Source organism: Sceloporus undulatus, chromosome 2 (genome assembly GCF_019175285.1).
Source record: "Sceloporus undulatus isolate JIND9_A2432 ecotype Alabama chromosome 2, SceUnd_v1.1, whole genome shotgun sequence".
In the NCBI taxonomy this organism is placed as follows: Eukaryota; Metazoa; Chordata; class Lepidosauria; order Squamata; family Phrynosomatidae; genus Sceloporus; species Sceloporus undulatus.
In genome coordinates, this window is record NC_056523.1 from 14021904 (window position 1) to 14043790 (window position 21887).

Genomic DNA, 21887 nt, shown 5'->3' on the forward strand with positions numbered 1-21887 from the left:
CTTATGTTTAGAGGTAATCTGTTGTAGCATGACTGCGGCCTTACAGACCAAAGGTTTTGAGCAAAAGATTTTTCTACTTCCAGGAGTTCCCCTCGTCTCAACGCTTCCCCTTTTCAGCAAAGCAGATCCTGCCTCTTCAACCAAAGTGTTTGCCTTCCCTTTTTCATCCTTTGCTAACTCTCCCTTTGTGATTATAGCTACCCAACACAGAGAATTGAGCAGTTGGACAGCATCCCTATGGTCCCCTTGCCCTCACTTCTTGGCAGTGTAGGAATCAACCCCACACGGCTTGCTTGGAAGGCTGTAATAATGATATGGGACCTGTCAGCTGTCCTTTGCAGGGAGGTATTGCAAAATGCACACCATCTGGGGAAGAAGAAGAAGAAGAAGAAGGCCTTTGGAGGCCTTGAAAGATCTTGGCATTGTGAGGGCGGGAGAAAGGAGACCAAACCTTTTTTCCATGGGTCAGAGACACCCATCTTTCCATCTCCTTTGTGTCCCTCTCAGGTGGTGCAGTGGCATCAGAGACATGACTTGGACCACCTCTTAGCAGCAAAACAGAAGTCAGGACCATGCGGTCTCTCCAGGTATTGGAAATACCACCAGACAGAGATGGAGGGCTCTTCCTGGCTGCCTCCCACTGAAAGAGGAGAACTGGATTTTTAACCTAAAAAACAGATTCAAGGAATCTTAAAGGAAAATAGAAGTTAAAAGTAAAGTGACATGTATATATTTGCTTTCTTTAAAGATAACTCATTATTGATTTAATGGTGGAATAATACATAATTTTAAAAATCATCCACCAAAAATGCACTTCTTTCCTTTCCTTTTGATGGTGTATAAAGTGGGCTAGGAATTCTGCTGCACCTCTCACATGAAGTCTTGGTACCACAACAGTAGATGAAATGAAAAACAGTTTAGGAGATTATTTCTGAGCAGGTCCTTTTTATTTCTTTCAGGAGATGGTGTCCTTTGAGGAGGTGGCTGTATATTTTACGGAAGAAGAGTGGCATCTTCTGAATCTGGACCAAAGAGTTCTGTACAAGGATATCATGCTGGAGAATTATAGGAACGTGACCTTTCAGAGTAAGAATGACTTTTCCTTAGTGGATAGATGCTGAAGGGATCACTATTTATTGCTGACCACCTATTTCTGCAAAAGACTAGGGCTCTACTGAAGCTCTGGTTTTCTTGTAGAGTGCAAAACTGACCTGGCTGGTTGATTGAAACCACCCTAAGGAATCTTAGCAGAGCTTGTCCAGCTCTTTGATGTCTTCTTACACTGGGAATGGAAATAGGCAGAGGACTACAGTGAATGAAACAAATCACACTGTAGGAATAATCCAGTTTGAGACCCCTCTAACTGCCCTGGCTCAGTGCTAGGGAATACCAGGAATCGTAGTTTATTGTGGCACCAGAGCTCTCTGAGAGAGAGAAGGCTAAGTGTCTCAAAAACTACAGTTCCCAGAATACTCTAGGAAAGAGCCAGGGCAGTTAAAGCAGTCTCAAACTGCATTATTTCTGCAGTGTGTTTTGGACCGTTGTGATCATTCTGAAAAAGGCCCTCTATGTTCCTTGCGGTCCTATTAAGACACACACATTGCAACCTTTCAGAGACTTGTGGTAGAGCTTTCCCAAGAGAAAATGGACATTTGGATTTTCCCCAAAGGGAGGATGCAGTGTAACTTTAAAGTGGGAATATATTTTCTAGGGTGAAATGAGATGAGTCTGGCATGGTTTAGATTCCATCATTATGGTGGAGCCACTGGAGATGTCCAGAACACTATTGATCCCTGCTGTGTTTGATAACACCTCGTTTTGAAGTCAGAGATTTGAGGGAAGATACTGGGTGAGGTTCAGGTAGCAGCTGTGTGTTCATTGGATCCTTGGTATCCGTAGCTTATAACCCTAACATGTTTTTTTTAAAAGAAACAAAAGTAAAATGCGCAACTGACATAGGCAGGGAAATTGATTTGGAAAGTTGGATCTCACTAGAAATAAGACTTTTCGCTTTACAAAATCCCAGAACACAAGAGAAAATAACCTTAAGATGGCCTTCAGATGTTATTTAACCCTGGTCAAAATGGCTATAATATACAAAACAGACAAAGACAAGTGCTGGAAATGTGGGGAAATAGCTAGCTCATGGTTTCGCATGTGGTGGAATTGTCTAGTAATAAAAGATTTTAGACAGATATCCATACAACATGGATAACATGTGAGATGTTAAAAATAAGATTTCAAAAGGAGCCCAAGATATATTTACTTAGGGCCAGAACAGAATGCTAGCTTGGGGGTGTAGTGTTTACAGAAGTCACACTGGCGATTACATGCCAGGCGGCTTCTAGGCAACTGGCAGGGGGCATTTAGACACCATACTTCCCCAAGCCAGTCAGAAGCCAGCTGCAGACAGCTGGAGGCCGGGAAAGGGCGAGGGAAAAGTCCCGTCCCAGAAGCCCCGCCACTGGAGGGAGGAAGCCCCGCCCCCAGCATGCAGTCCCCTCTCTGGGGGGCTGAAGCCCTGCCACTGGCAGGCGGACCTGAAAAGGTTCGCCATCACTGCTCTATAGGAATTTTGACACCGGGTATATTTATGTTGATTTTTGCCAACCCAAACACTCCATAGGGGTTAAAACTATTACTGTTTGCTCCGCAAAATAGGTTATAATCATTTAACTCATGAAATTTCTATGTATACAAAGATGAAAGCCATCCAATTCATTCCATGGTCTCTTCTTTGCAGGCACTACTGCTTTTGAGCTAATAGATTGAGACTGACTTTGGTTAAAGTTAGCTGCGGCAAACATTGATAGAAGGCTGCTTTTTCTGATTCAAATATTACATTGTAATACTACCATTAGGGTCCGACTAGAGGCAAATGGAGTTTTATCCGATAGTATTCCTACAGACAGAGGAGTGCGCCAGGGCTGCCTCCTGGCCCCCTTTTTATTTAATTTTTATATAAATGATGTTGTCCAGAATTTAAAAGGCTCAAGATTCTTCCCAGCATCTATCCAGGATGTTAAACTTTCTGTCCTGTTATATGCAGATGATAGTGTTATTATCTCACTTACTTTAATTGGGATGCAAAGACTCTTAAAGAAGTTAAGTGAATTTTGTTTAAACGAAATGTTAATAGTTAATCACTCAAAAAATTGGTTTAAAGAAAAAACTTCACCGCTGGAGTCTAGAGGCAAAATCTATATATCAACAATCCTATTTCCATTATCTGGGTTTAAGATTTCAATGTAATTTTTCATGGAAAACACATTTTGTTGCAACCAAGCTAAAATCATCTCATTCTATAAACTCCCTCCTAAAATTCCATAGACTTCAAGGAGGTCAATTGATAGCCCCTTCTTTTGAGGTTTATCAAAGAAAAATTCTTCCTCAATGATTATATGGTGCAGAAATTTGGGGGTATAACAGTATCTCTAATTTGGAAATCGTTCAGAATTCATTCTTGAGATCCCTGTTGGCTGTTCCTAAAAGTACCCCTGTCTCCTTTTTGAGAGCAGAAACAGGTCAAATTTTGCCCTTCAAACTGGTATACATATTGCACTTGCTTTTTACTGGTTGAAGTTGTTGACCATGAGTGAGTCCAGGCTCCCCAAAAAATGCTTTTTAGAGCAATTATCTTCTAACTCCTCAAGTTCCTAGGTATATATTGTCAGAATGATACTGCAGAGCTATGAGATTAATGTTGACTGACTACCAAATTATGCCACCGGTAGAGTTAAGCAACTGATTAAAGGGAAAATCCATCTTGTTGCTAAATGGGCTGACTTACAATCACTCTCAAGCTCTTTTTTTCTCCTTTTGGTTTCCATTATATAAAACATTGTTTGGATTAGAGAATTATTTTTTTAATCTTACTCTGCCCCCTAATAGAAAAGCATTTACAGCCTTACGGTTTCAATGTATGCCTTCTGCCTATTTGACAGGCAGATATAATAACACCCCTGTCCACCTAAGAGTGTGTATTTGTAAAAATGGGGTAGTGGAGAATATTGAACATTATCTTTTACATTGCCCTCTTTATACACTTCCTAGACAAAAGTTCCTCGATCATATTTTACACTCTCTTTCCAACAGATCTTGTTCCCAGCAGATCTGTATGCTTTTGGCTGGTAATGATGTATTCATTACCTCCATGGTGGCAAAATTTGCTTTAGCTGCTAGTAAGATTAGACTGAGTTCTCGAGATGGGAGGGTTTTTATCACTGTTGTTGCATTGATGGGATTATGTTATTATTGTTATTTTGTTTATTTGTATCTCCCCCCCCCCCCCCCCATTCTGTGTCTTTATCCTTTTATTTTGCTTTTGTATCTACTGGCTGGATCAGTATCAAATTGTGACAGCTTTTAGCTTTTAACAATAAAGTTATTTTACCTTTTATCTCTTTGCATGCACCTGTGGGGCATCTCTGGGTAGCTCCCCCCAGAGCCAACTTCCTTTCATTTGCACTGCAGGATTTTCATAGGCAACTGAGTTAATGACTGCTTTGTTTCCCTCACAGGCAGCATCATCCCTGTATTACAGGCCGATTCTGGGTCAGATGAAAGAGCTGCTTTGAAGTCCCCACAGGTAAGAGAGGGGTTGTTCAGGTGAGATGGAGAGGACAGCAGGGGTGTCTCTCTCTGTCTTTGAGAGAGTTAGAAATATTTCTTGGCCTTGTCTTTATTTTTGTAACTAAGGAAGAAGGTAATAAACATCCCTGTGTTTTGCACGTGGAGTTTTGAATCCTACTAAAATAAAATAAAGGGAAAAACACTTCAAAAAGATACCGGTTTCTTAGTTTCTTTTTACACTTGGAGTGCTACCACCACCACCAGCTGTGTGTGTGTGTGTATATAAGACCATTTCTGTCTCAAGAATGAGTTCTTTTTTCTAGTGGCTGCTATCCTTTGAGGAGGGGGCTGTGTATTTTACTGAGGAGGAATGGGATCTCCTGGATCCAGGCCAAAGGGCTCTCTACAAGGAAGTCATGCTGGATTACTGTGAAGTTGTAAACTCTCTGGGTAAGGATTTCCTCCCTTCTTCTTTGCTAAGAATTGCAAAAAGTTTAATTCTTTTCTGGGCAATTTTTCTCTGCATATTTTGGAGTTCCTTAAATCTTCAATCCTAGGGGTTAATGGTTTGTTATCTTGCAGAGGGCTCTGTAACTCGTATGGAGGCCAGTTCTGGAGGAGGAAATACAGAAATGGCATGTTTTCCCCCAAATAACCTTTCTTGCAAAGCAACATTTGGGAAGATCTGTGGCACTTTAGGATACTTACACATTAAACCTGTATCATTTATTGAACCAACTCTGGCCTGAAACAAACGAGCCAAAAAATGGCGCCTTCATATGATCCGGGGGCTTGGCATATAGATGATGCATGCCCCCAGATTGGGGCGAAGCCACACTGCAGCCACTAAAGTGGCAAACAAGCTAGTAAAATGTGGACTAGACAATGCAACTGTTAGGTGGATTAGTAATTGGCTGACTGTCCATACACAAAGGGTGCCCAGCAAGGGCTCCTTTTCATCCTGGACAGAAGTGACCAGTTGGGTTCCACAGGGTTCTGTCTTGAGCCTATTGTTATTCAACATCTTTATCAATGGTTTGATTGAAAGAATAGAAGATATGCAAATGACACCAAATGAGGAGTAGCTAATACCACAGAGGAGAGGATCAAAGTTCAGAATGAGCTTAATAGATTAGAAAGCTGGGCCAAAACTAACAAAATGAACTGCAACAGGGAGAAATGTAAGGTACTGCACTTAGGACAGAAAAATAAAAGGCATAGATATAGGTTGGAGGTTACCTGGCTTAACAAGATGTCATGTGCAAGGGATCTAGGAGTGTTAATGGACCACAAGTTGAACATGAGTCAGCAGTGTGATGCAGGAGCTAAAAAAGCCAATGCAGTTCTAGGCTGCATCAATAGAAGTATAGTGTCTAGAGATCAAGGAAAGTCATAGTGCCACTCTAATCCAGTATCCAATTCTGGGCACCACAATTCAAAAAGGATGTGGACAAGCTGGAGTGTTTCCAGAGGAGGGTGACTAAAATAGTGTAGGGTCTGGAAACCATGCCCTATGAGGAGAAATTTAGGGAGCTGGGTATGTTTAGCCTACAGAAGAGAAAGTTAAGGAATGATGTGATAGCCCTGTTTAACTATTTAAAGGGATGCCATATTGAGGATGGAGCAATCTTATGTTCTGCTGCTCTAAAGACTGACTGGAACAATGGATGAAAGCTACAGGAAAAGAGATTCCACCTTAACACTAAGAGGAACTTTCTGACAGTAAGACCTGTTCAACAGTGCAATATATTTCCTTGGACAATGGTGGAGTCTCATTCTATGGAGGTTTTAGAGGCTGGATGGTGCTTTGATTGTGTCTTCCTGAATGGCAAAATGGAGTTGGACTGGATGGGCCTTGAGGTCTCTTCCTTTATTCTATGAAATCTTTGAACAAATAAGAACAGATGGCATTAGCACATTATGATGGGATATTTTTGTAATCACTAACCTGTTTCTCTTTTGAAAGGAAGTGTCAAGCCAGACCTCATCTGCTGGCTTGAAGAAGCAAAACACTTGTTCATCCAGGACTTGGATGAAGAGAAGGGGTTGACAGCTATTTTTTCAGGTGAGTGGTAGAACCAGTGAAGGGTGTGTGTGATTTTTTTTGTCTGTCAAACAGTGTGATTATTCATCCACAAGGTATGTTGATTTTGTAGAGCTGGAGCCAGCTTGTCATGCTGCAGCAAAGAAGGGAAATGCTATCTCTGCCTGCATTAGTAGAAGCATTATTTCCCTAGTTCCTGCCCTGGTCGGGTTTCATTTGGAGTAGAATCATAGAAGAGGCATCAAATGCCATCAAGTCTGACCCCCTGCCATGCAGGCAGACATAATCAGAGCACCTCAAACAGATGGCCATCCAGCCTCTGTTTAAAAATATGAGAGCTGTGCACTACTCGTGATCTCTCTCTGCTGGGCTCTGCAGTGTTGTCTGCACATATAACTGCACAAAGCACCAAAGAAAGCTACCTGCTGGGAATGCTGTAACTAGAGATTCTGCATTGAGCAGTGGTTAGACCTGATGTGGGCCCACAGGACTCCTTCCAGCTCAATGCTGGATGCTATATTGTTTCTGTATTTAGGCAGTAGAGAGAAGATCCCAGGTTTAAACTCAAATTTGAATTTGGTTCTGTCCATGGATGGAGAAATCTCTTAAATAATTTCTGTACATCCTTCAGATATTCCTCAACTGAACCTTTAGAAGATGTAAAATGTAGTGTTAGACTGTTACACCTTGTCCTTCTGTATGTAGTGTGACTTGTTTTCAGTGACCACAGTCTGCCATATAATAATGTTAGGATTTATTCTGTTTTTTAATTGTGTTTTTAATAGATATTTTAATTGTAACATGTTTAATCCTGTTTTAAGGGGGGGAATTTGGGACATGTTGTAAATGTGGATATTTTAATATGTTGTGAGCCCCTTTGATTGTCTAGTTACAGAAAAGCAGGATAAAAATAAAAGTATTTATTTATTTATTTATTTATTTATTATTAGGATTGTTTCTGTGATTGTGGTTGACATCTCGTTCCACATGGCTGAGATTGTGTATTAATCTGTGATTATCTCTGTTCAGGCATGATAATGAAAGCATTCTTTGTAGAAATCCAATTCCATGTTCTAGCCTTCTGGAGGACTTTGTCACTCTGGAAAATATTTTTTCTTTTTTTAAAAAAAATTAATTCATTTAAAAAAACCATAACAATACATTTATACACCTTTGAGATATAATATAAAACAAACTTACATACATCCCATACCTCCATTTGGCATTACAAAGCTATCTTATTCCTTCATCCCAAACTCCTTGAACTTTCAACTTATTTCCCTGTGTGTTGGTCAAGAGGGATCTATGGTCATCATGAACAAGTTAGACTACATATCTTTTAAACACGAACACCAACAGACCATTGTAAAAATCTGAAACACATGTATCAATTTGCAGTCATTTGAAAATTTAGGGCAAGGGCAAGATTAGCATTTTTTAACCCTTTTACATTTCAACTCATTCCCAAAACTGGGTAAATATACTTTACATATGAGCATTTATTATTGCCAAAGAATGAGTTTATATCACAAAAGTTCTTGCTGTAATAAAAATCAATTAGTCTTAAAGGTGCTGCTACATTCCTTTTCCCCCCTTCTCTCTTTCTCCTCTTTATGCTACAAGACACTAACACAGCTACTTCTTTGACAATGATTGCAATTTGATGCTTTTCTCCTTCCCTTAGCCTGAAGTTTTGTTATTCTGCCCTATAACTGTGGAAACTAGCCCAGCATGATGCAATGGTTTGAGCCTTGGACTAGGACTTTGGGAGGCCAGGGTTTGAATCCCAGCTCAGCCCACAGGAAAAGCTCAAAAACCCACATGATGAGCTTGGGCAAGTCAGACTTTCCAAGCCTTGAAGGCAGGGGCAAACCTTCTCTAAATCAGGGTTGCCAAGAAATGCCTAAAATAGGGTTGCCATAATTCATGGTTGACTTTAAAGTCCTAACACCAATAAGAGCAAATAACATTGTGGGGAGGGGAATACATCTGATCTGTGACTTTTGAAGTGAAATAGGAAATTAGCCAGAAAGAAATGACTGCAGTGTTGGAGATAGTATAGTAGGCTTGAGACATTTGAAGAAATTCAAGTTGTTTTATTCTTAATGATATGTTATTTTTCTTTTTATTCCACAAAACAGGTGATGGTTGGGACAGTGAATGCTATCAGATCCCATCTGTTGTGTCCAAGGATGTAACCAAGCACAGCGATGGGGAAAGGCTTCTTAAGACAGATCAAAGAACTCACATTGGGAAGAAACTATTTAAATACCTACAGTGTGGGGAGAGCTTCAGCCAGAAAGAGTACCTTAGTCAGCATCAGAGAAGTCATATGAGAGAGAAAAGGTATGAGTGCATGGAGTGCGGAAAGAGCTTCAGTAAGAAAAGCGGGCTTAGGAGACATCAAAGAAGTCACACAGGGGAGAAACCGTATAAGTGCATGGATTGTGGAAAGAGCTTCAGTGAGAAAGGGAGACTGAGGATACATCAAACAACACACACAGGGGAGAAAGCATTTAAATGTATGGATTGTGGAAAGAGCTTCAGTGGGAAAGGGATCCTTAGGGGACATCAAAGAACTCACACAGGGGAGAAACCGTATACATGTATGGATTGTGGAAAGAGTTTTAGTGGGAAAGGGGACCTTATTAGACATCAAAGAACTCATACAGGGGAGAAACCGTATAAATGCATGGAGTGCGGAAAGAGTTTCAGTGTTTATGGATCACTTACAAGACATCAGAATATTCACAAAGAGGAGGCCCCCTATGAATGCAGGGAATGTGGAAGAAACTTCAGGTGGAAAGAGCAGTTTAAGTATCATGAAAGAACTCACACAGGGGAGACACTGTTTAAATGCATCGAGTGTGGAAAGAACTTCAGTCGGATTGGGCTTCTTCAGCAGCACCAACAAAATCACACTGGGGAAAAACCATATACATGCATTGAGTGTGGAAAGAGCTTCATTCGGAAAGAGCATTTTCAGCGTCACCAAAAAGCTCACGTGGGAGAAAAACCATATAAATGCATGGATTGTGGAAAGAGCTTCAGTCGGAGTGACTACCTTAGGCAGCACGAACGAAATCACAGAGGGGAAAAACCATATAAATGCATGGAATGTGGAAAGAGCTTTGGTCAGAGTGCACACTTTAGACAGCACCAAAGAATTCATACAGGGGAGAAACCATATAAATGCATGGAGTGTGGCCAGAGCTTCAGTATTCGTGGATCGCTTACTATCCATCAGAGAACTCACACAGGGGAGAAACCACATAAATGCTTGGAGTGTGGAAAGAGCTTCAATCGGAGTGACCGTCTTAGGCAGCACAAACAAAATCACAGAGGGGAGAAACCATATAAATGCTTGGAGCATGGACAGAGTTTCAGTGTTTGTAGATCACATACCATCCATCAGAGAACTCGCACTGGGGAGAAACCATATAAATGCAAGGAATGTGGAAAGACCTTCAGTGTTGGTGGATCGCTTACTAAACATCAGAGAACTCACACAGGGGAGAAACCATATAAATGTACAGATTGTGGGGAAAGCTTTAGTCAAAATGGACACCTTAGGCAGCATCAAAGAACTCACACAGGGGAGAAACCATATAAATGCATGGAGTGTGGAAAGAGCTTCAATGTTTATGGATCTCTTACTATCCATCAGAGAACTCACAGAGGGGGAAATTGTACAGATACATGGAGTGTGGAAAGAACTTCACTGCTGCTCGATCACTTACTAGACATAATATAAGTCATACAGGCAAGAAATCATATAAATCTATGGAACATGGAAAGAAGTTCAGTCAGAAAGGGCTCCTTAGGAAGCATTCTTATAGAATTCACTAGGAAATCTGTCCAGTCCTGGTGATTTACCTGCATTAATATTCTTGATAGCATCCTGGGTTTCTCTTACAGTGATAGGGCCTTTTTAAAAGCTGGGTAGTTATCTGTCAATTCTTTTAGTTGGCTGGATTCCAGAAATTCACCAGATGTAATTGAGGGGTTCAGTTGGTTTTTATATAGGATAGTATAATGTTTATTAAACTCATTAAATATCAGAAGTTGTACTGATTAGATAGAAAAGGTTAGGGAATTAGCTTCTTTTGATAAATTGTCTAATTTGTTGAGAAACAATTCAGTAGAAATATTCAGGTAAACATGGGATCCATTTACAGAATATATTAATCGGAAAAGTAGATTATCAGAGTTGGAGTTGAAATATAAAGTATATTTCTTTTTATTTTGATTTGGGATTAGATATAAATGTAAGGTATATTTTTGTTAAATAAAATTAGAAGTAAATAGATAATGGCGCGTTACAGACGGGCCCCTTGAGGCGCCGTCATTACATGCGAGGGGAGGCACTTCCTGACGCGCCTTGCCCCTTGCGCGTAATGAGTGCGTCAAAATGGCAGCGGCCTATGCAGATGGGCGCCGCTATTTTGACGTCGCGGACGCACAGCGTCTGGACATCACAGACTGGAAGTGGTGCTGCGAGGGAGCCACGCGGTTTGGCTGCTGTGGCTCCCACCACGCGGCTCTCTCGCGGAGCAACTGGCAGCGGCATGAGACTGCCCCTTCTGGGCGGTCTGTAGCACGCCAAAGAGTGTATGAAGATTAGCGAGGAGAAAATATTTTGTTGGTTTAAATACCAGTTAGATGTGGGAGGTCAAATTTTAATTTTTATGTTGTATTTTGTTTTTGGATGTTTTAAAGAATTAGGGCAGGGGTCGGCAACCCCCAGCCCGCGGGCCACATCCAGCCCGACGAGGCCTTGGGACTGGTCCGAGCCCGGTCCTGCCATCGATTGCCAAAGGCCCTGCGCCTGTGGCAATCGCCGGCAGGACCGGGTCTCTCGCATGGGGCCTTTGGCCTCTAATGCAAGAGGTCAAAAGCCCCGCGCTCGAGCGGCCCTCAGCGAGGCTCCTTGGCCCTGCCCGGTCCCTTCCTTTGCGTGTCCTTCCTTTGCGTGTCCTTCATTTGAAAATTTTGTCCCACATTTGTCCCGGTTTATTTATTTATTTATTTAATTTAAAATAATATTTTTTTTTTTATTTATTTTTTGGCCTCGGCCCCCCAGTTGTCTGAGGGACAGCAACCTGGCCCCCAGCTCCAAAAGGTTGCCTACCCCTGCATTAGATGTTCATTGCATCTAATTTAGACCTTGTTCTATTAGGGCCATCCAGTTAGTATTTGGAGTGGGAAATGCAAATTTATTTAGAGAAGACAAAATCATTCATCGAGTACATTTTCTTTATACAAACCAATGGTGTCCTTACATTTTTCTGTGTTGAATTTCATTTTGTTAGCTTTAGCCCAGCTTTCTAGTCTATTCAGGTCATTTTGAATTTTGATCCTGTCCTCTGGAGTATTAGCTATTCCTCCTAATTTGGTGTCATCTGCAAATTTGATAAGTTTACCCCCAATTTTGTCCTCCAAGTCATTGATAAAGATGTTGAATAGCACTGGGCCCAGGACAGAGCCCTGTGGGACCCCACTGGTCACTTTTCTCCAGGATGAAAAGGAGCCATTGTTGAGCACCCTTTGATTTCGGCCGGTCAACCAATTACAAATCCATGTAACAGTTGCCTTGTCTAGTCCACATTTTACAAGCTTGCAAGAATATCATGGGGAACTTTGTCAAAGGCCTTACTGAAATCAAGATATACTGTATCCATAGCATTCCCTTCATCTACCAAACTGGTAATTTTATCAAAAAAAGAGATCAGGTTTATCTGGCATGACTTCTTTCTCTGAAACCCATGTTGACTTTTTGTGATTATGGCATTGCTTTCTAGATGTTCACAGATTCTCTGTTTAATGATCTGCTTAGAATCTTTCCTAGTACTGATGTCAGACTAACTGGACGATAATTGTTGGGATCCTCTTTTTTCCCCTTTTTGAAGATGGGGACAACGTTTGCCCTCCTCCAGTCAGCTGGGATTTCTCCTGTTTTCCAGGAGTTCTCAAAGATTATTGCTAATGGCTCCGATATTACATTTGCCAGTTCTTTTAATACCCTTGGATGTAGTTCATCTGGTCCTGGAGACTTATATTCTTTTAGGTTAAACAGGTATTCCTGTACTATCTCTTTACTTATTCTGTGCTGAAATTCCCCTATTCTGTCCTCTGCTCCATTATCCTCAAGTTGAGCATCCTTTTTCTTTCTGAGAAGACTGAGGCAAAGAAGGTGTTGAGTAATTCTGCCTTTTCTCTGTCTTCTGTTAGCATTTTGCCATCTTCTCCACGCAGTGGCCCTACCGTTTCCTTCTTCTTCCTTTTGCTGCGGACATATCCAAAAAAGCCTTTTTTGTTGTTCTTAACCTCTCTAGCAAGCCTGAGTTCATTCTGTGCTTTGGCTTTTCTGACTTTACCCCTACACAGGCTCACTATTTGTTTGAATTCCTCTTTGGTGATTCCCCCCTTTTTCCATTTCTTATACATGTCCCATTTAAAACTTAGCTCAGTTGAAAGTTCCTTAGTCATCCATTTTGGTTTCTTGAGACACCTCCCATTTATCTTTCTCACTGGAACTGTTTTAATTTGTGCCTTCAGTATCTCCCTTTTAAGAAACTCCCATCTGTCTTGAACTCCCTTCTCTTTTAGTATTCTTGACCATAGGATCACCCCCAGTATTTCTCTAAGTTTATTGAAATCCGCTGTCCTAAAGTCTAGGATGCGTGTCTGAATATGCTTGGCTTCTCCTTTCCATTGTATAACAAACTCCAGGAGAACATGGTCACTTCCACCTAAGGATCCCACCACTTGCACTCCATTAACTAGGTCATCCCTGTTGATTAGGATCAGATTCAAAATAGCTGATCCTCTTGTTGTCTCTTCCACCTTTTGGACAATGAAATTGTCTCCAAGGTAAGTGAGGAATTTACTAGACCTTGAGGATTTGGCTGAGTTTGACTTCCAGCAAATATCAGGATAGTTGAAGTCACCCATCACTACTACCTCTCTCTTTTCTCAATGTGTGGTCATCTGTTCTAGAAAGACATCATCCAATTCTTCAGTCTGACTTGGGGGTCTGTAGTAGACTCCCACAATAACATCCTTGTTGTTTCGTCTTCGTCTTCTTCATCCTTGTCCTCCGGCCAGGAGAAAATATGTTTCGCTAATAGTACTGGAATGTCATCCTTTCCATTTTTTCCTGGGCTGGGAGCCTCGTCCTCTGCCACAGTTTCATCACTGGTCTGATTTCCTGAGGGTCCAGGAACATTAGAAGCCTCTGGTTTCATTTCAAGGGCAGAAACAGGTCCAGCAGCAGTGGGAATTGAAGTAGTGGCTGCCACTGGTACGGCATGAACGTTTTTATGATAAATAAAAGCACCAAAAAGGATTAAAGCAAGTATCAAAGCTGCCAAAAAAGCCCATAGCTCATTCATTTCAATCACCATAATTTCTACTTTTCGATGGCCAAGACTAGAGGCACTCAGAAGATAACAATAATCTTTCCTGCAGAATGCCTCAGTTCATTGAGCAGCTTGGGAGCTCAGTGGGAGCCTGTTCTATCCCTCTCTATGATCTAAGATGCAGCCTGTGTCCGATTGGGGAGGAAAATGTCAGTTTATTACTTACATACTCATTTTTATTGTTATATCCTCCTCATCAGAAGAGTTCAAGATGCCTAACTGTGAGGATAGCCTACAATACAACACACAGATAGTTGCCAGGAAAAACAAAATGTAATTCCAGAATCACAGGTAATAAAAGCACAAGAATCAGATGGGATTTCCATCTCTCTTATCTACCTTGCAACCAGATATTTCTCCTCATTTACTTTTGGGGTAAAAAAATCAGGAGCTAGGGACCAGTATGTTCAAAGCTGAGGTTCAACTGCAAGGCATGCCCTACAATATTTCACATGAAAAGCGGGACAAGCGTAGCCAAGATGGGGAAAGTTACCAAAAAGGAAGAAAACAGGCTAGGAGAAGCTGCTGTGGTTTGCTTTGCCCAGAGCCTACTGGGTAGGGCAAGATTTTGCAATGTCTTCTCCCTCAACCCCAGTTAACTGAGTGCAGACAACTATTGCACTTTGAATTCAGATTATAGCGATGGAAGTAAGCAGAGGACAAAGAGGGAAGTGGGCGGAAGAGAGAGAAATGGGGGGCACCAAAACACACTGCAGAAATAATCCAGTTTGAAACTGCTTTAACTGCCCTGGCTCAATGTGGGAATTGTAGTTTGTTGTGGCACCAGAACTCTCTGGCAGAAAAGGCTAAATGTCTCAACTACAGTATCCAGAATTTCCTAGCACTGAGCCGCAGTTAACAGTGGTCTCGAACTGCATTATTTCTGCAGTGTGTTTTGGACCTGGAACATTTTTTAGCTAGTTGTTTTTAATTGGTTTTAAAACTATTATTGTAAAAGCTTTAAAAACAATTTAAAAAAAAATATTTACAGTTTAAAACGCAACAGTTTGCATTGTGAAAATGTTAGCAGTTTCCATTTGAATCTTCTTTACCTTATACCTTTCTGTATTTTTGTGTGGTTTCTATATTTTCTTAGACCTATTATAAATAAAGAAATTTTATATAAACTATTGTATTCATTGTGTGGTCTCAGTCTTTTGTTGATCCTTGTTTTCTTATGCAGAGGAGATAGCCCTGAAACAACAAATGCTATTTATAAAAACAATTTCCATATTTGTTTCCATATGAATAGCTTGTATTTCATAACCTCTAGGTAGCAACATTATATTGTCTTTATACATTTACAGGATAATAATGATGATGGTGTTATTTGGAAGATTTTCCTTCCAAAATTTAGCATATATGATCCTTCCAGTTGAAACCAAATATAATATTTGTCTCCCTATTATTCTCAATTTTTAAAAAGAATTTTATCTGCGAACTGCCTTGGATTCCTTTCTGGGAGAAATTAATACTGTACTCTCTTTGCCAAACCAGGGCAGTTTGGAAGTGCGGGTACACCCATTAGCAGCAATACTCCTTCTTCCACTGAAGGTGCATCCGCATTGCAGAATTTGACAACACTTGAACTGCCATGACTCTATCCTGTAGAAATCTGGGATTTGTAAGTGGTGAGGTATTCAGCCTGGTATTTTAGAAACCTCTGGTGCCTTGCAAAACTACAAATCCCTGGATTCTACAGGACAGAAACATCAGGGCCTTTAAAGTGGTGTCAAACTGCTTTAATTCTGCAGTGTGGCTTACTTTGCACTAGACTAGAAATTCATGACCAAGGAAGCTTTCCCAAACATTCCATCTGTCTTTGGAGGCCTTCCATGTTGGTTCTTCCATAGGGCAAAACTGGAGACTCGTTTCTTGTTTTCTTCCCTAAAGCCGACCCAGCGGATGAGAGATCTCCAAGATCCATTTATCCTGCACTGCTTTTCTTAAAGAGGATCAGAGGGCCAAGTTTAATATTTCTAGAGCAGGAGGTCTCTCCCAAATCTTCACCTTTAACAGTCTGCCAAGAGTTTGCTTTCTACTGTTGGTTTTATGTCAATGCATATGGAACTCCTTCACATCACTTAGCCTGGGGTTTACATTTATTTTGCAAAACTTAAAAAAAAAATCTTTTAAAAATTCAAATTAATAGGGACATAAAAATATCCAGTACAAGTCTTCTTCAAGTTAAACAAGCCCAGTTCTGAAACTCAGGGAAGATTACGATGGTGCTAACGATGAGGATGTTAATAATAAGAATTTGGGATGACTCTATCCTACAGAATCCTGGGAATCTGCTCTGAGGCAAGAAAACATCAACAATACTATCCTGCAGAATCCTGGAATCACTCAGCCTGCTCTGAAGCAAGATATTTGAACAGGAGAGGAAGCTAAACCCACCACCATCATTATAATCAGTCTTAGTCAACACTGAATCATCCTTGATGGAGTTAAAGCCACAGAGAGAGCTGGGTCCTGGAGAGGCAGGCTCTTGGAAGAGGAGGAGGGGAAGGTAATGAGTGTGACTCCTCTGGTCCCTTCTCTTCTCCTTCCTCCTCTTCCTCTGGGCGGCCATGAAGGGAGGCTTTTGGTGGCTTCTGCAGAAAGACTGGGAGGAGAATCAGGTCAGTCTCTCTCCTTGTCTTTTAAGGGGAGGGTGTCATCTGGTGCAATGGGGCCTTTGCTCCAGGGCTGGGCCCAGAGGGAAGGAGGAACAAGGGGGCATCTGGGGGAAAGGCACTTAGGGCACCTGGGGGCTTTGTCTTGGCTCCAGACAGGGCACCTTTTCCAGGACCTTGCATCTCACAATGCAGTAACACCCCAAAACCCAGAAGCCACATAGTGCAATAACCTCCAAAATCCCCTTAGTACAATAACCTCTACAATCCACATGGCACAATAACACCCAAAATCTATATACTGCATTACAATAACATCCAAAGCTACACTGTACAATAACATCCAAAATCCATATATTTCAAGAACACCCCAAATCCACTTTTGTTGTTGTGGTTGCATCCTGCTTTCCTCCAAAAAATTGGGACTCAAAGGCATGGCCACATAGCCTGAAAAACCCACAAAAAAATATAAAAAGGAAAGCATTACAATAGATTTAAACTGTTTACAGAATTAAAACAATAAACACTTCAGCAAAAGAATAAAATGCAGTTTAACAGGTTTTTTTAAAACCCTCTTAAAAAGAATTCAGTTAAAACAATATAGCATCCCCCAACCCCTCCTATAACAACTTACAATTTTACGTTTAAAATTAATATTTCATAATTACTGTACGGTGTTATTATTCCATGATAACTGCTAGGGTTCCATTCTATAGAACACTATTTGTTTGGTGAGGCACTTCTAGAAAATGCTAAATGCCACTCCCTGAATTGCCAACCTCCGGATTCCTTAGGATGGAACCATGCCAGTTAAAGTGGAATATTAGCATTATAGTTCTATAGTGTGAATGGTCCCTGTCTCCATCAGATATACGTAGATTGGCACAATCCACGTTTCTCTCCCTGTAACTCCCGAGCACCAATAACAGAGCGAAGGTACATAGGGATTGTTAGAACTAATATGGTGAAGTGGTTTGAGTATTGAACTAGGACTCAGGAGGCCAGGGTTCTAATTCCTACTCGGCCATGCAAATCGACATTGGGCAAGTCATATTTTCTCAGTCTCAAAAGGAGGCAGTGGCAAACCCTAAACAAATCTTGCTAAGAAAAACCTGTGATATTCTACTTTGGTCAGGCCCCACCTGAAATATTGTGTCCAGTTCTGGGCACCACAATTTAAAAAGGATGTTGAGAAATGAGCCTGTCCAAAGGAGGGTGACTAAAATGGTGAAGGGTCTGGAAACTATGCCCTATGCAGAACGACTTAGGGAGCTGAGGATGTTTAGCCTGGAGAAGAGAAGGTTAAGAGGTGATATGATAGCCCTGTTTAAATATTTGAAGGGATGTCATGTTGAGGAGGGAGAAAACTTGTTTTCTGCTGCTCCAGAGACTAGTACCTGGAGCAATGGATGCAAACTGCAGGAAAGGAGATTCCACCTCAACATTAGGAGGAACTTCCTGACAGTAAGGGCTGTTCGACAGTGGAACAAACTGCCTTGGAGAGTGGTGGAGTCTCTTCTTTGGAGGTCTTTAAGCAGAGGCTGGATGGCCATCTGTCGGGAATGCTTGATTTAGATTTCCTGCATGGCAGTGGGTTGGACTGGATGCCCTTGTGGACTCTTCCAACTCTATGATTCTATGAGTTCTTCCCAGTGACTGAGCAAAACTAATAACAAAATAGTCTCTTTTCCTCCTGAACCTGGGTTGCTGAAAGCTTGTGTTGGGTGTGTTTGTGGGGAGGGGAGAGAACAGAACCAGATCAGCTTGTGAAAGGATTTACATCAGTTCTGATATTGGGACTAATTTATCTGCTGAGCATGTGATCCCTTTTTTGAGCTGTGCACCCATTTTCTTTTTGCATATGGCTGCTCTAAATAACAACCAACAAAATTCTAAGTTTATGCAGCTGCTACATGGAACCCAGACTACAGTCGGCCCACCACACTTGCGGCTTTGACTTTTGCAGATTTGATTATTGCCAGATTTGATTAATATGTTCTCTCTAGTAATGTCTGGGTCCTCTAGTATTCATGTATAGTCTTAACAAGTCTTCATGTGAATGGGATCGAGGAGTCCTAGTAAACCACAAATTGAGCATAAGTCAACAGTGTGATGCGGCAGCTAAAAAGGCCAATGTGATTCTAGGCTGCATCAGTAGAAGTAAAATATAATGGGTTTTATTTGGCGTAGGGCTGGGGACACAACTTGAGGGATCAAGGACAATAAATTAACCTCTGGCCCCTTCTCTGTATTGCAGAGCTTCTCTTTGGATTGAACTTCTTTTCAATTTCCTTTTAACTCTCAAGGCTGGATTAACTTGGTAGAAGATCTGGAGCAATGTCCTCCTTGGACATGCATATGAGCTGTTGAAGAAGCAGCAGCATAGAGAATTAATAAATAAGTAGGTAAGTGATTGGATAATGGGATAAGACAGAAAATACAAAAAACTTTCTCTTCTTGCCCCATCCCCTAAATGTAAACAGACATTTTTCTGCAGTCAGGCATATATGAGTGCACTGATGAATTCAGCATGGGTTTTCTCAGTTCATACTTTCCCCACCATTTCCCATATAAAATGCCAAATTTTATTATTTTCTTCATTTCATTAGTGTAATGTATATCCTGCTAATTTCACCCACTAACTCAAAGTGGCATACATAGCTACTCTCACTTCACCAGGGAACTGTAGTTTGTTGTGACACCAAAGCTCTCTGGCAGAGAAGGCTAAATGCCTCACAAAACTACATTTCCCAGAATTCCATAGCATTGAGACATAGAAATTAAAGTAATGTCAAACTGGATTATTTCTGCAGTGCAGATGCAACCATAGAGAAAAATGAATAGTGGGTGTAGAAAGAATGCAGCTTTATACCACTTCAATTGCCATGACTCCATCCTACAGAATCCAAGGATTTCTAGTTTTTGGCAGAGAGGGCTGAAACCTTATAAAGCTACAAATCCCAGGATTCCATAGGATGGAGCTACAGCACTTAAAGTATGGGTGTACCCTAAGTTCACCCAATAAGCTTCATGGTTCAATTCAGACTAGAAACCAGATCTTCCAAATCCTAATTCACTCTTCTAACCACTGTAGCCAAGTGATTTTGCCTGGTGGGGTATTATGCACTGAAGAATAATTGTTGTTCTCTGCCTTCAAGTCATTTCCAACTTTAGATGACCATAAGGCAACTCTGTCATGGGGTTCTCTTGGTTACAGGGAGGGGTTTGCCTTTGCTTTCCTTTGAGGTTGAGAGAGTGTGACTTGTCTAAGGACACCAAGTGAGTCTTCCATGTCTAAGCGGGGACTCACACCGCTGTAGGTCAGTGCTCAAACCATTACACCACACTCGCTCTCAAAGAATAATGCACAAGCCAAATTATAAATCAAAATGAAGAGGCAGGATGTTCTCTTACTCTGGTGATAACAGCCTACAGAACCAGGTGTGGTAATCTTGTGTCTCTCCAGGGCTTGAATCCTGTTGGGAGTCCCAATCAGAATAGCTTAATTGAACCAGTTGTGAAAAAGCAGATTGACATTTATGATTCAGTTGTTTTAGTTGAGAATATCAATTCTATTCAGCCCTAGATATTGTTGGACTGTAATGCCAAGCAGCGTAGCAAATGTGGACAATGCTGGGAAGTGCAATTTAGGGCCATACAAGTCCCACTGCTACATTAAATCAAGTGACTTTAAGGGCATAAGGGTAAAAAAATGGGGAAGGAACAAATCAAATTTTTTCAATCAAAAATCACTATAACCTTATAATGAAGACATTATATGATACTTAACATCAGTGAACCCTGAAGCTTACTTCAGTGTAAACCTGCGCAAGATAGGATTCAAGAAAAACAGGAACTACAAGCCTTTAACATGCCTTTAATTAATACTTGACTGATAGGATTTAATTTGGCCAAAATCAAATGCACGCACAGCTATGGATATTTGTATTGCAGACACGGGCACTAAGATTGAATGTAAAACTGGATTGGCTGGCTTAAATTTTGATTTAAACCAAGTGGCTTTTGAAAAATGCTCCTGCTTTGTTTTTAAAATTGATTATTTGTATACCGTATATACTCGGCTATAGTTCAACCTTGTGTATAAGTGATGTATTACCCACAATATGAGAGCCTGTTCCCTCTCTGTTTTTCCTTCCTTTTGTTGACTCTTTCTCTCTTTCTCCCTCCAGGTCAGCCCTGAACAGGAAGGTCCTGGTGCAGCCCAAGCAGAGGTGGAGGGACAGCAAAGAAGGGGAAATGGCAACAACTACACTGCTCAAGCTGTGGGGTGATCAGGTGGGGCAGGAATCAGGGAACGGCAAACATTGCCCCCAAAGTTGGAATTTTACCCACCCTTCCTTCTCAGTCTTTCCTTCTTGAAGAATATGTTGCCACCTAATGGGCTGCTGAGAGCCAGTATGGTATAGTAGTTTAAGTGTTGGATCAGATTCTGGAAGACCAGAGGTGCTTAGCCATGGAAACCCACTGGGTGGCCTTTGGCAAGTCACACTCTCTCAACTTTAGAGGAAGGCAAAGGCAAACCCCCTCTGAACAAATCTTGCCAAGAAAACCCTCTGATAGGTTTGTCTTAGTGTCGCCACAAGTCAGAAATGACTTGCAGGTTCACAACAACACAAAATGAACTGCTGCCACAGCCCTTTTACGTATTCAGATTACTTGATCAAAATATGGAGTGAGAGAAGAGAAAGCTGAGCCTTTGTCTTGTGCTTTCAAGAGCTGTTCAGAATACTGGGTACTAGGTCATTTGCAATAGTTGAGCTGTTATAATCCAGCCCTGTTTATCCTAAATGTTTTAAAACTGCTTTTATTATTACTTTTATTCATGTGTTTTAATTTATTTTTAATCTTATTGTCAGCTTAATTACATTTTAATATTAATTTTTAGTATACTTTAGCTATATGGGTTGAGTATCCCTTATCCCAAAATCCAAAATACTCCAGAATTGTCCACATGGGTGGCTGAGATAGCAACACCTTTGCTTTCTGATAGTTCATTGTATACTGACCTTCAGGCTATGTGTATGATATGAAGCATAAAAGAACTTTATGTTTAGACTTGGATCCCATCTCCAAAATATCTCTTTATGTATATACAAGTATTCCAAAATCCAAAAAAATCCCAAACATTTCTGGTCCTAAGTATTTTGAATAAGGGATACTCAACCTGTATTTGTTTAAATTTGTAATTCACCTTTGCTCTTGGTTTTGGGG

General features: G+C 41.0%; 2 protein-coding genes across 2 annotated transcripts in view; both read left to right on the forward strand.

Annotated features, from left to right (window-relative positions):
- The window catches only part of LOC121921879 (zinc finger protein 883-like), a 13608-nt gene extending 2034 nt beyond the window's left edge, over positions 1-11574 (forward strand). Inside the window, exons 2-7 of the mRNA XM_042450570.1 lie at positions 508-587; positions 960-1086; positions 4521-4588; positions 4896-5022; positions 6539-6637; positions 8758-11574. Of these exons, the coding sequence (XP_042306504.1) occupies positions 573-587; positions 960-1086; positions 4521-4588; positions 4896-5022; positions 6539-6637; positions 8758-10370 (2049 nt within the window). The 5' untranslated portion in view covers positions 508-572 and the 3' untranslated portion in view covers positions 10371-11574. The remainder of the gene's footprint in view (positions 1-507; positions 588-959; positions 1087-4520; positions 4589-4895; positions 5023-6538; positions 6638-8757) is intronic.
- Positions 11575-16537: 4963 nt separating this feature from the next.
- Positions 16538-21887, forward strand: part of LOC121923809 (zinc finger protein 624-like) — a 45943-nt gene continuing 40593 nt past the window's right edge. Inside the window, exons 1-3 of the mRNA XM_042454605.1 lie at positions 16538-16661; positions 18913-19060; positions 20846-20951. Of these exons, the coding sequence (XP_042310539.1) occupies positions 20913-20951 (39 nt within the window). The 5' untranslated portion in view covers positions 16538-16661; positions 18913-19060; positions 20846-20912. The remainder of the gene's footprint in view (positions 16662-18912; positions 19061-20845; positions 20952-21887) is intronic.